Genomic DNA, 15,182 nt, shown 5'->3' with positions numbered 1-15,182 from the left:
CAGTGTGTTCTACAAGGCCCAGCTCAGCAGCAGAACTACATTCACATTAGTACCAGCATCACTAGTGGACAGAGCTGTGATTTATTAGGCAAAGGGGAGCAGCAGGGTCTAATTGGTCATATGAGGACACAAAAGTGTGCGAGAGGAATGCATAAACAATGGAGAGTGTATGCAAAGGTAGCTTGCTCCTCTGGCATGTCCCAAGACACAAGATAAATGCCATTATTAACAGATCTGAGATACAAGAAATGCAGTATGAATTACACATGTAAATTCTTCCTTCCTCAAAATAGTATCCTGACCAGAAACATTCCTTTTATAGTTTGAGATATAATTTAGTAAATGAGAAGGTAAGAAAATGCCTTCATGTTAATTTCCTCACAATAAATTAGGTCTGTGATTATATCTTTTTACATCACCATGACCAGCACATCAGAGACAAAATGCAGACTTCAACATGTTTGAAATACTGGAAATGTCTTTACTTCTTGCAATATGCCCATAAGGGCATATATGTACGCTTATAGAAGAAATTATGACATTCTAGAAGAATTCCATATGAATTCAATATGTACACTTCTGTAAGGACACTAAGATCTTGGGGAGGGCCAAAGGACATTTGCATTTATCAGGCAACCATGCTTCAAAAGAGTTGGCATGGTATCCTCAGTAACAACTGCAGATATAATGCTAATAATATTGTAAAATAAGGCTTTACATATCAAAACAGCAACTTTTTTTTAACTGCCCTTGATCTCTTATCACACCATATTTAGTAACAGCCACCAGTGTAATCCTTCAATGTGACCTATATATTGAATTAGAAGGTGTTCCTAAGAGCTGTATTTTGGACAAGTCAAAAATAAAGAAAGGAGAAAAACATCCAGCCAAACCCCTCTAGTCTGGAAAAGATGGGGTCCACAGAAAACTACTCTCCTAAATGTTAGCTGCAACGGGGTGATTGGTTAGATTTTATCCACCAGAATACAGAGGTAACAGTGACTTAAAATTGTCACACACTTAGCAGCGTGGAGCCTGCAAACTATGTGCAGGACTGCTGGTAGTTTCACAAGTTTCACTGAAGCAAGAAATTAAAGTGTGCTTGCAAGTTGGTGCCCATAATAAAGTATATATTGGTATTAGATTTCAAAACAATAATCCAAATCTATTTTCATTATGCAAATCCATTTGTTTTGTTGAACTGATCTGCCCTCTATAACACCCAAGCACTACTCTGGAAGAATTTCAGTCTGGGAACTCTCTACAGTTTAGATTAAGAAAAAGTAAGATTGCTTCTGTCATTTCTGTCCGTCAGAAAAGAGTCTCATTACCTAAGAAGGCTTGTAATATATTGTTATGCCAGATGTATTTTATTAGCATTGATTTATCCATAAAGATAATGGAATTATGGCTATTTAAATATTTTCCTTAACCTATTTACTCATCTTCTGAAGAAAGACTATGGTATATCTGAATACAGATCTGTTGATTTTGAGGTAAGATATTGAGTTTGAGATGTGGTTCTTTTTACTTTTTCTTCCACATAAACAAATCAGAGCAGGCTTACAATATATTGAATGGAAACTGAGAGACAGTAATCCCAGAAGCAATCAGAACTTAATGAATTTGTAAGTTTTGAGTCTCCATTGGAACTTTCCATCTTGTTATTCCCTGCACCAGAAAGCACAATTCTTTATAGCAGGAGGAAGCCCAAAACTATTTGCAATAATGGTAAAAAGCAGTAAATATTTTGTGAAATTAGGCCTGTTAAAGTATAAAAGGTAAGTTTTATTTTTATTTCAGACAAATTACAAAACAGTAATAAAATAGTAAAATTTTATTATCAAGATCAAGTACTGCCATTTGGACACCTAAGTATGAGAGCAATGGGTGCAATCGAGATCTTCAAAGGCTTGTGACAGAAATGTGGTATGGGAAGAAAACAAAAATCTGTGTTCAGCATAAAGGCCACAGAGATAGATGAAGTGTTAGTTGGACATTTGATTCAATTAATTTTAAAACATTAAGAATAATCTTAAATAGCTTTATCCTTTGTTTCTGGTCACAGAGAGGCTTTTTCCAGTTTTTCTAACATGGCTTTTTGTAGGCCTGAAAATTTATAAGACTCTGGATACTGAACTGGTTAAAACAGACATTTTAGAACTCAGTAATATTTGAAGAAAATGCAGTGTTGAGGGAAGAGTGAACTATTTTTCTATAAAATTTTCTGAAACCATGTAAAAGGAATGACAGTTGTTTCAAAGATACAGAAGAAATAGGATAAAGTACATCATGCACATTGTTCTGTAATTTGGTCTAAAGATCATCCAAACTCATGCAGTAGAAGTGCTGATGTACATTCACACACACTCCCTCTAAGGCCAACATCAGCTCTACATTTATAAACTAGGTTAACCACAGAAATAGTGAATTTATTTGTATCACTGTACTTGATGCCTGGAAATCAAAGTAAAGCTGTGTTCAGAAAGAAGCACTACGTGTTCAAAAACCTTTCTTTACATAAATCCTTGTTTTTATTCGACATCAGTGATTCAAAGGCAGATGGTTGATCTAATTTTAGTTAGGGACAGATACGACCCACCAGCGGCCAGAGTAATCAAGGGTAGCCAAGGTTATGGGCCCCAGGCAACAAATTTATTTTACCTCATATTCAGATTCCAGTGTCACACGGTTCTGTTTTAATTTTTCTTTCAAAGCTGGATCAACCTGAAAGACAAATAAAAATACAGCAAAAATGTTAAGAGTATATTTTTTAAGAAATCTTAACCGCAAATAAACTGAGTACTGGTACATGCAAACCCTCCTCTCCTCTAAAAGAGTTTATGTGCCATTTGTTCCAATATCAGAACGATGAACACAGTACAAGAATTGGGCTGAAAAGAAACACATTAACTGCCAAACTATTAAATATTAAAAACACATTTTTCACTATAGCCCAACACTTGCATTACGTTAGATACTTAAATCCGTACCTGTTTAGTTTAAAACTGTTAAACTAAACAAAGCCTAATTAAATGAAACAAGCACAAGAAAAATAAAATTGGGATTGTGGAATATATTATACTCCTGAATGTTGAGTTCAGGGAATAGGCATACAATGTTTCCTGGTTTTCAAAGTCTAAGCATGAGTTGAATTTCCAATTTTCTGGTGAACACACAGCTCTTTCCTAGTTTTGATTCTGTACTGACAGTGCTGGTGTTTCCTGCCACCTTTCAGAGATGCTTATTGAAAGAACAAATCTAAGAACAGACATGTCAATGAACCACAGCAGAAACATTTCATGTTTTAACTTCTTCTGAGCCTGGAAGAAGTGATGTTCATCCCTCCCTTTGCTAAATAACGCCTGTCTCCCACAGGTCTAAGAGCAGAAGCTAAGGGGAAGAAGATAATTAGCATTCTTCACATTTAGAGAAAGCGTTTTACCTTCTTCTCAAACAGCCACATACACAGTATTCAGACATAGTCTTTATGCAATATAATTATAATACCAAATAAATTCACCATGAGAGAACAATCTCATTTTTAGAGCTTAAAAACCAAAATGAATGCGTAAGGAGACTGGTAATGTGTATAATTCTATATCCCTTGTACACTACTCCAGCTATAACTAATCCAGTGAAGAAAACTTGTTACTCTTAATTTGCTGCTTCTTGATCTGAACAAAAAGGGCCCAGTAACCCTCATCACAACCAAGGCCCAACATCTACAAATAGTTTAGAAAACAAAAAGGAGGGCATACATGTAACAGAATTTGCCCAGCCAATGAGAAGATCCACCTTCAGATTCTCTTCTAACACAAGTTCCTACTTATCAGAGGTACTTAAAATACACATCAACTATGTGAATTGTTGGGAATTGCTCTGAAGAACTTCCCTAGGCCATAATGTTCCCCTTGATTACAGGCACTGTCTGCTAGTTAGCATGCAGCCTGTGAGACCTCAGTTCCTAAGGATGGATGCTCAGACAGGCAAGTCTAACACCATCTGTGCATGGCCAGAGGTTTGATTTCCCTACCTCATCAGCGATCTGGCCATAGAAATACACACATTTGCAACCTCCAGATTCATTACACTTGGGACCTAAGCCAAAATATCTAAAATGGTTAATGTTTGTACCGGATACAGCTCCCACCTTCTTAGCAATTAAAAAAAAAAATTGTAAAACAAGATAGTGTCTCTGCACTGGCCCTCTACATCAAATAAAAAATTAAATGCTCCATCTCTGTCTTGGCATCCAAGGCCTCTGTAGAAGTGCCCCTCATTAAAGATGGATTGTGTTTCTCCTGTGACCATGACCTCCAACAACAGCCATGCTTTATTAGAACAACGAACTCATCCATCACATGTGCAGAAATGCAAAGTCTCTGGGCAGCCAGACAGGCTTTGAAGCTTGCTTTCAGAGAGAGAAGAGTGATCATGGACCTCACTGTATTCAGAACTAAATGCAAACACTATTTGTTATGCTTTGTGTTCTCACAATACACATATGGACAAGGGGAAATTAAAGCTGCAGTAAGTAAGGCAGCAACAGTTTTATTTTATCCTACAGTTTCCCTCCATTTAATAATAAGGCAAAGTATCATGGTTGAAACATTGTTTTTACTTAATTAAATACAGCCAGAATTTAACTTACAAAGACAGTTCAATATCATATTATCAAGTTTTATTTTATCAATTTTTAGTGTGTTTGTTTAATGTGTGGTGTTTGCATGGCCACATTTGTGTAAGGCAAAGGCAAACAATCAGTTAAGCTACTACTGCTTCTCCTTCCTTCCAGCCCTTTCTGTCTTCAGACTTTCTCCTGTCTTCACTCTGCTCTGCTTTCACAAAGACAGCGCTAAAACTGAGACACAGCATTCCAATTTGATGCTGTAACTTTAATATTAACAAAAAGTCAGAAATGAAGAAGCCTAGTTGAAATTTCTTTTTAAAAAATACCCTGAAAATGCAAAATGAACAGAGTGCTGCTTCTTTGGAAGCAGAAATTTTGTTTGGGAAATTAAGTTACCCAAAAAGACAAGTTAAACCCTGTTCTGAGGGCAAACTTCATATACACCTTAAGCTCACTCCACAAAACTGATTCTTTTGCCCCAAGTTCCACCAAAAAAAAAGTAAAAAAGAGGAGCAAGTATATATTTCCTGTGCCCTATATACATACTTACTCACATAGAATAATTTAAACACACTTGAGCTGGCACAGTAATTCAGTCACCTGCACTTTCTAATGCCTTGACTGCAAACCCCAGCTTTTCAGCTACCAAATGAGATGGGTGGGTTATAAATTGTTTTAGGAACCTATACAGAAGTTGAGAAAAAGTGTATTAAAAAGTTTTGTTTCCACTGTGTTTGTACGATGCTGTGCTATCTTTGAAACATCACAAGAAAAAAAGTGAATGATGCTATATGCTATTTTCATTCTGAAAAGGCTGAAAAGGCAGATAAACATCAATATGAGCCACAATCACTGATCATAACCAGAGAACACTTCAAATGGGGGTAGAGCCAGGAAAATGGCCATGCCAGAGCAGTAGCTCTGTTGTATTACACATCTGCCACAAGATCCAAATACAAACATACATTTTGCTTCCATGATGACTACTATGACAACACATACTGCCAAATGAGCTAGAAGTATTCAGCTATGCACTGGCAAATAGATCTTCAGCTAAATTACAGATACAAATCTGTATTAGTAAATATGATGATGACAGCAGACAAAGCCCAAATGCTCTAAGAGTCTGACAGTGTCCTCTCCACCAGTATTTAGGAGGCAGGAAGGAACAGAAAAGATATTCCTTTACAGTAGAGGACTCCTCTTGTTCAGCAAAATCTCAGCTACTCTTCTAAGATCCATTTAAATTCAGAGTTTATCTCTAAATGTAGAATTCAAAGATATGTGCATGTGTAGTTACAACATAAATTTCACATTAAATTCTTACTGAAAGACTACTGAAATACTTGATGCAAGTATTTAGACAACCTTCACGAGATGCTGTCTGCAAGGCTTTGAAATCAGTACTATAAATACAATTTTTAAAGGCTTTACTTATTTTCTTTTTCTAGGGTGTATTTTTTCCCTTTTAGCACTTGCAGTAAAAATGAATAAAACATTCTCCATATTTTGCATTATACAGGCTTATCTCATATTACATCAACTGAAAGGGCGAGGGCAAGTGCAATATAGAAAAATCTCAGAAAAGGTTTAAGAATCCAGGTTTCAAATTAGAATTTTGTCCCATTTTACACTCCCACCATTCCTTCAGGTTTACCCTTACTTAACTTCAAAAGGTTCCCAAAGAAACAGATTTTAAAAAGATTTTTAACAGCTAAAAGTAATAGAGGTTAAGCACAGAAACATTCTTAGAAATCTTAGTAGGCAGCTACTTGAGGCTGTAATAGAAACTTTTGAAATGAGGCTGATGCTTCTCATTTTAAGGCTGACATTTCAGTTTTTCAATTAGAACCTGGACAGCATTTCTAGGTGTTAAAAACAGTGCACTTTGGGGTGCAGACATCATTACACAGCAAAGCAGGAATAACTGGTCCTTGCAGCCCCTGCCAAACCAGGGACTCCTGCAGTGCCCTGTGAAAAACACACACTCATCTCAGTAAAGAGGATTTTTTGTTTGTGACACAAGTATTTTTGGTACATTTATAAACCTAAAAGTGCTGCTACTAAAAAAAAATCTCTGCTAACAATTTTGTATTGACCACAGTTCATTTTGGCTCAGAAACAAATAATACTGGTAGAGAGAAACTGAGAAATTTGTGAATGCCACTAACTTTAGCTCCAGGATAAGGAAAGGATAGCTCTTCCACAAGGGAACCCAAAGGATACCATCACTACCCATTTTGAAGTTTAGAGGCATGGAACACCTCTCCATATGGGGACAGGCTAAGAACACCAAACTAATGAGCTTGGTTTGCTCATTCTGGAGAAGATAAGGCTTTGGGGAAACCTAAGTGTGGCCTTCCACTAAGGGGAGCTAACAAGGAAGACAGATAAACCTTTTAGTAAAGTGTGTAGCAACAGGACAAGGGTTGACAGTTTTAAAATAAAAGAGGGTAGATTTAGACGAGGTATAAGAAATATGCTTTTTATAATGAGCGTGGTGAGACACTGGCCCAGGTTGCCCAGAAAGGTGGTGAATGCCCCATGCCTGGGAACATTCAAGGTCATGCTGGATGGGACTCTGAGCAATCTGATCTACTTGAAAATCTCCCTGTTCCTTGCAGGACTGTTTTACTAAAAGAGTTTTGAAAGTTTCTTCCAACCCCAATTATTATATGGTTCTGCTAAACACAGGAATACAAAGCAGAATAGCAGTGTCACTCCTGTTGAGCATTCAGAGAGGACCACCAAGTTGACTCACATTCTTATTTTCATGGTAGCATCCCAGCTGTCCACAGAACACATATGCCTGGATCCGTAACTCAAACAGCCCATCTTCACAAGCAGCCTTTCTCTGCTATAAACATTAGTGGTTATTTGTCCATGTACTATTCGTGGCCATGGGCTTTAGAGCAAACCAAGACTTGAATATATTACATCTTCTAAAATGATGGGTTCAGTTACTACACAAGGAAACTGTCAGGAGACAGCCACATCATGAGAAGAGGATTGTGATTTTAACAGCCTCCTCTCACATCAGTCAGTGCAGCATACTGTATACTTGTGTCCTGGCAGGTACTGACCAAATATTTGCATGCCAAAGTTTTACAGGACTTTCCCTTTAGCAAGCATTTCCAGAAAAACAGTGGAAGATATTTCTACCCTAAAGCTAGTTATTTTTACTAAAACATGAGTTTCTGTTCTGACCCTGTCCTCCACAAAATAATATCCCACTGAAAAAGATTTCAGCTTTGGAAATGGGAGAAGACAGTGGCCTGAATTTAATGAACATGAATTAGGATTGAGATTTTCATTTTTTCATCTGCCCTTCCCAGCATGAATAGATGGGACACAGTTTTCCTGCAGTAACCACAGTACAGAGAGTCCACAAAATTACTGTTTATATGAAATTTTTCAATTTGTTCTCCCCACCCATTTTTTAAACTTAAGAGTAAACCATAATCACCAATTCTAGTCTCCCACAGCATATCTTCTTTGAAAACATTTATCATATGCCTAACTCCTCTAAATGGAAAATCAGCAATCTTGAGTGGATCAGTCAACTTTAATCTTCTTTGAGAAGACTCCCATAAATTGCTACAGAAATCTGTGTCATAAATATTCTAAGTTGTGGTTTATGAGCAGAGTGAGAAGCAGTAGATGGGAGAGAATAAATCCCAGGACTCAGGAAATGCAGTGTAAACTACAGCCAAGCTGAGTGCTGTTCTACTTAAGAAATTAAAGGAACAAAGCTTGTAGAGGTTGTAAGGTACAACAAGGGTTGTACTTATGCCAAGCTCTTTGGCATACAGTCTTAGGTAACAGAGAAGGGCAAGGCAAAACATACCATTTTTGTGCAACTTCATTCACAACAATCCTTCAGCTACATTACTTAAATATTTAATACACAAAACCCACTTACTTAAGGCTACCTTTTTCCCTGTGAGGGTGGTGAGGCACTGGAACACGTTGCCAGAGAAGCTGTGGATGCCCCATCCTTGTAAATGCAGCCAGGTTGGATGGAGCTTTGAGCAATCTGGTCTAGAGTAAGGTGCCCTTGCCCCTGACAGAGGGCTAAAACTAGGTGATCTTTAAGGTCCCTCCCAACCCAAACAACTCCATGACTCTGTGATTCTATACTGCATAGGATACGATCCAAGAATATTGACTGGATCAGAACACTCACAAAGAGTGGGGAGACAGCTGAGACTAGATGTAAACCCTAGCTTTGTGTCCTTTGAGTTTTTCCTATGATCTGCATAGAATACAGACAGCTAAACAAAAAAAACCATTTCATCCAGCCTCTGACAGAAATCGATGCAGGCATTTCCAAAGGAGCAATATAAATTGTTGTTACAGCAGCAGTTCCCAGACTTGCAGAACATGGTGCACCAGCGATCTCTCAAAATCCAAACCTTGTACTTGTTTCCAGATTGATCAAAAAAAGACCTACAATCCCAAACTCTGTACCAGACTTTTTATGCGATAATGTCATGGGAAATGCAATTAAAAGCTAATATGATGGCCAAATTATCCCATACTTCAACAAACATTTAAGCATATCTAGAGTTCTCCCATATTAGGTCAATGAAACTAACAAGGACTCTAGAATTTTCAGTTCTGAACAGGAAGTATTCATCATTTAATTAATTTTGGTATGCTTTCACATCCAGTTTGATTTTCAGTTGCACATTTATTTATATGACTTACACCAACTTAGTGCTGTAAATCTTGGCTCTGAGTATGCTAGCATAAATTTAATTTCACAGCAAAATTCAGTACAAAAAAATGTTCCTTTTGGTGTAAAAAAAAAAAAAGGTGTAAATTTGTGATGCCAGTATTTAGGAAAAAAACCCCACCCTTTTGCCTCAAAATAAAATATACTTAACAGCTAGAAACAATCTAAAATGCAACTTTGGATGCAACTCCAGCAAAGTCAATTTTTTTTGGTCATTTTTTTGAAGATTCCTTTTTAATGGTTATGTACCTACTATGCAAGTCCAGGCTGGAAAACTAGTGTAAATATAGTTTATAGAGGGTTTTTTCCCTTATGGCTTCCTTAGTCATATCCTATTTTTGCACAGAATCAATCCCTTTGTGATAGCTCTGAAAAACATGAAGGTCACTTAAGTTTCTGTTCAAAGCAAGCAACTTCAAGAGAGAAATTGTGAATTGGCAGCTGAAGGCAGCATGGAAGCAGTCTGTGCTCATCTCCTCTGAATCTTTTCAGTGCTGTACTATCAGACAGAAGAGTATTGGAGAGGGTGTCCTCGTTAGTTCTGTACATCAGCAGGAATACCTGTGTCCAGGTGCTCACTGCTGTTCAATTAGGCTCACCTGTAAACTGTTCCTGGCAGCAGCTCACTTCAACCCAAGTGAAACCAGAGGCACCGTACAATAGCCAAACCACTATTTTTCACTTGGTGTGTCAGTTCAGAAACACAAAGGAATTAATTTAAAGGGAAAAGTCTATCTCATAGGAGACTAAACCTTCAATAAAAGCACTGAAGCTTCAAGAAAATAACACCAAAAAATGTTCAGAAAAACCCAGCTCCCAAGGAACTCCAAAGAATCAACCTTCTCACGTAGGAACAGAGATAGTCTGATCCCTCAAACATGATATAAAAACATAACACAGTTAAAACAAGCACAAGCACACTAACAGATTAGGAATGCTTTCCCTAATCAGAGTGAAGCATCTATAAATATAGATGCATTGCTTTTCTTCTCTGTGTAAGTTAGTGCCTAAGCCCTACCTTGAACTATGTGAAATATACATTAACTTTTTTCCTCACTGAAAATAAACAGGAATATAAAACAACACCAAAAAGTCTGCCATTTTTAACCCTAAAAATGGTTTGAATTATGTTTTAAAACTTCATTTTCATTTACAGTACATATCTGTTTTTTACAGAAATTTTTTGAGTAATGAAACAAATTTTGACTTTTTAATGTCTTTTTGAACAGAAACAATTCTTAGTGTCAACTCATCAAAATTGTTTTCAGTGCTCTGAAAATGCATTTCTACAAAAAATTACTACCAAATTCTAGTAACTCTCATCTTAAAATCTGCATGTGTTGAAGAAATTAACACTTCTTATTCTACATTTCCCATTGCATTTAAGAGAAAATACTTTCTACACTGACATCTAGTGAAGTTTTATAGTAAGAAGAAAAATCATATTCTAATACTTTTTACTTACAAAAAGCTGTTAATTTACCAAATCATTATACTTTAAATTACTAGTCTTTCCAACACACTTGTACATCATACACCATTTTGTTTTGAAAGATATTTTGCCACTATTTTTAATAAATAACATGTTTACTTGGTCGAAGGATCAGACATTCTGATGGGTATTTTAGAGAAAGTTACAAGGGTAAATCTGGTGTAATTAAGTTTAAAACATGAATAGCAAAGGGTTTTTCTTTTAAGGGCTCAACATACAACATTAACAAAGCAATTCTACTAAAATCAGCGGGAATTATGAATGCAAAATATTTTAATTCATACATTTTAGATACTAATAAGATAAGTCATCTCTCTTCTCTAAGCAGTATCCAAAAAGCCTGTATTCCTACATCCTCTCTGTAATCAAGTTTGGGCTCTGCTTGTTTAGATTGCTATACAGCTGAAGTTTGCAACAGCACCATTTGGCTTCAAGCCTCAAAACACAAAGGAGAAGAAAGGGAAGGTCCATTTAGACAGAAATTGCACTTAAAATGGACACATGCTGGGGAAAAGGTTTTCAACATTTCCTTTGTAAAAATGGTAGTGATCTAGAGCTCCAGAAAATCCTAGGGACTGCGATCTGCTGACATCATGGCTACTGGCTTCTCAAGATGAGTCTGGAAAGCTAGATGTTTTTTGGTGCTTGAGGGAGGCATTGGGAAAAACAGCTGGATATTTAATTATGTTTTGGCTAAAAACTGCCTGAAGCTAAGTTACACACTTGTAATCACTTCAATTGCAAGGCAAAAATACCAGTAATTAATTTTGGCAATGTGACAGGATTTAAATAAACCAAACAGAATTCTTTGTAGTATATAAAATATAAATACCTAAAAGCTATCAACATGCTATGTATTGAAATTAGTTCCACTTGCAATGGCATCAGAATGAGTTTCTCCAGTTAATAACCTTCTCTTCATCTGAATCTAAATTTGAGAACAGAGCGACCATCAAGTAAAAAATTGAAAAAATGTTTCTGTTTAAAACAAAGAACTCTTAGTACTTGCAATGTAAATTGTATTTCATCACAGAGAGGCTCAATAATGTGAGGTGATATCTTAACTCAAAGTCATCCTACAGTGCTGTAAGCTGTCTTTGGTGACAATAAGCACCTGGTCTAGCCAGATCCAATCACTGGAAACCATTCAAAAGTATACATACAGAGTCAGCCTCAGAATGTGGCAACAAAAATCTTACTGAATCCCAGAGTTGACTCTGGTGTTGCCTTTTACAGAAAAATAGTGGTTTATATGCAGAACTGAAAGGATGTCTGAAAAACTGAAACATACATCTCTGTCTGGTATAATAGCAAATTCAGCAGACAGCTCTTCACAGACAGTGTAGAGAAGTCATCTGAGCTCAAGTAAAATGGATTAGCTTTTGCTGAAATCAATACAAAAACATGAACCAAACACTAGCAGCTGAACCTCAAAATCTTCAAGAATAACATGGATAAAGAGCTCATTTCCATACAATCCTTCTGGACTGAACTGAACTGAGAGAGAAAACATCTGAACATCTGGTACCACCACAATACTGGGTATGAAAAGCTCTTGCTATCCCTTTCATTTTGTGCCACATGGCAGGACTGAAATTACTACCTTATATAGTTCTGAACCATGATCAAAAAACGTAACAAGTTCCAGATTCTGCCTGCAAATAGAAACAAAGTCACTGTAAGGGTACCTGTTTAGCCATCAACAATGAGCCAATCTGCCTGACTAAATAGACAATTCCAAACCCCTCCCACTAAGCGGGCCATGCCTGAAAGCAAGGTCTGCTTTAATTTAGTAAAATATGCCTGATGATATAAAGGTAACTGACTGACAAAGACTTTCTTACCTATAAGCAATCCTAAATGTATGCCTTACATTCTCTACAGCACCAAACATTTAAGTGTTTTATTTTCTTAATTTTTGGATGACCTAGGGGCAAGCTCAGTAATGCATTTAGTCTTTGAAAATAAACTAAATCTACTTATACAAGGAAATTAGCCAGTTTATCATTAGACTTAAGACCCAGGCCAACCTGACCTGCTTAAGGAAAAGAAAAAGTAGAAAGCAGTAATCACCAACATCAATTCCTTGCCATGCTGCACCTGTGTAATTAGCTTACTGAAACCAATTAAACACAGGAAGATGTAGTTATAAATAAATAAATGCTAAAATGCTAGATGAGAAGACTTGATTATTCTGCCAGGTTCTGTGCCAGATGCTAAAAAGATTCCACATTCCTTGGCTGACAGGTTTAGAAAGGATACCTTTCCCACCCAAAACATTCCACCAAACACCAACTGAAGATATTCTGATTTTGTTCACACTTAAATCAAGCCAGATGTTTTAAAGACAAACTCCTATAGAATCAGATTCTTCAGAATACAGGAATGCCTCAGGCACAAACAACAGATTAAATAAGAGTTCCTCTACCTTCAAGACATCTGTTAGCTTGCCAGTGAAGCTCCAGCAAAAGAGTATCTAGGGCGGGCTTCATCTCACCTCATTTTATTCATCTATACTTTTGACTTGAAGCATAAAGTCTCTACTTAGGCTCTTCCTCCAGTCATCTGTAGAAGGGCATTCCTTGAGAAACTAAGTCCCACCTAAAGATATATGCAAAATTATAAAGAGTCTGCACCTTGAAGTTAGGTAGAGGTTTATCTCACCTGTTGTTCACTATTCACTGTTGTTCACAAATAAATTATAACCATATTCATACACTAAGGAAGGTAATTGTCTCACAGCAATGAGGTAATAATAAAATACCAAACTCAATCTCTCTATTTTTCAATCCATCAAAAGAGGACAACATATTTCTCAAGTATCTACTTTAAAACTGAATGGAACCTATGTTGGGGCATTTCCTCTCAAACCTCCTTTCTGGACTACCTGGATAGCTATCTCAAATTAGGCATCTCACTTAAGACAATGGAAAAATGAGCAAGATGAAACCCTGACATGGGTTTCAAATACAAAGAACCCATTTAGAGTCTTTTGAGTATTAACAGTGGTAATTTAAATTGACCTTAACATTGTAGGGGGTGTTTGCACATCAGGAAGCCCAGAGGATGAGTCTTAATCCATCTAAATCTATTTGGAAGAAAATAAAGCAGAAAGCCTGCAGAACACACAAGGTAATTGAGTGCATGTGACAATCTGGGCTGGTAGCAGTAAAGTCCATTAATTGTTATTAGAACACTGTGGGCTTTGCCAGTCCAGTCCAATCACAGTGACTTGCCCTATCCACATTACTCCTTGAAATGAAGTTCATCAAGTTTTGGTCAGATTGAGGATCTTGGGGAACACCAAGGTGTAACAGGATTTCAAACATGGATGCTTATCTACTTAGAATTGCAATACATGTATCTTGCAGTTTGCAGTCAATAGAAAAGTTTGTGGAAGAAAATTAAAAACACACCTTTTCATCCTGCTACCTATGTCAGTTAAATTCTTTGTATCTCTGGTAGTCTTTCATATAGAGCAAATACTGGTTTTGAACACAGAAGCAGGTCCAAAAATAACATAAACAAGTCAGCTTGCAGTAAACCAGTTTCATGCAATAGCTCGCAGTATGTGTAGTGATGGAGACAATCCACTGACATTCCACAAATCTAAGTTAAAAAAACCCATATGATTTGTGTAATTTTAAACACTATAGACATATTCAGAGGTCTAAGTGATTTTGTGAATTTAAGTGAATTTTCACCTCACATGAAACATATTATTTAAAGAAAAAAAATGATGTGACATACAGAAACACATTATTATTTGTAAACCTTACTAACATTACACTAAACATTGAAATTACATTTTATTCTGTAATGCTTCTTTTTTCTGAAACAAACAAACTGAAGAAACAAACCAAACTTCTCCCGGGGCACAGAAATCCTGTCCAGATGGACTTTATAGGCAAATTAAATGGAAGCAATAACCAACAGACAGTTTCTACTGCACTACTCCAGGACATGCCCATATGTGTAACTCCCACAGACATACCTGAGGTAGTTTACATGAGGACAGCAAGAGGAATGTGCCAGCCAGCAACAAGGCACAGCTTTGTCCAGTCACTTGCAGATGTACTCTCTTTTGGGTGGATGCTGAACCTCATTTAAACACTGTGCTGCTGCAGTTCACCCATCTGGACTCAACAGTGTGAAACTTATTGCAGTACATGTGTGAACAGAGCAATGTTCTGACAGCAACATGAAAGCATTCTAATGGGCAGATACCACCTCTTAACTATACACTTATAAGAAGGGAGAAAATGCTGGACTGACTTCCCACACCTTTCTCAGGAAATGTCTGATGTGCTCTTGCTTGA

The 15,182-nt window shown here is 36.8% G+C and overlaps 1 protein-coding gene across 1 annotated transcript in view; it reads right to left on the bottom strand.

Annotated features, from left to right (window-relative positions):
• Positions 1–15,182, bottom strand: part of LOC118687111 (cytochrome c oxidase assembly protein COX16 homolog, mitochondrial) — a 44,345-nt gene that overhangs the window by 11,391 nt on the left and 17,772 nt on the right. The window contains exon 3 of the mRNA XM_036383842.2: positions 2,665–2,727. Within this exon, the coding sequence (XP_036239735.1) occupies positions 2,665–2,727 (63 nt within the window). The remainder of the gene's footprint in view (positions 1–2,664; positions 2,728–15,182) is intronic.

The sequence above is a fragment of the Molothrus ater genome, chromosome 6 (genome assembly GCF_012460135.2).
Source record: "Molothrus ater isolate BHLD 08-10-18 breed brown headed cowbird chromosome 6, BPBGC_Mater_1.1, whole genome shotgun sequence".
Classification (NCBI taxonomy): Eukaryota; Metazoa; Chordata; class Aves; order Passeriformes; family Icteridae; genus Molothrus; species Molothrus ater.
The sequence above is the reverse complement of the archived record's forward strand: the minus strand, read 5'-3'. Positions and strand labels throughout refer to the sequence as shown.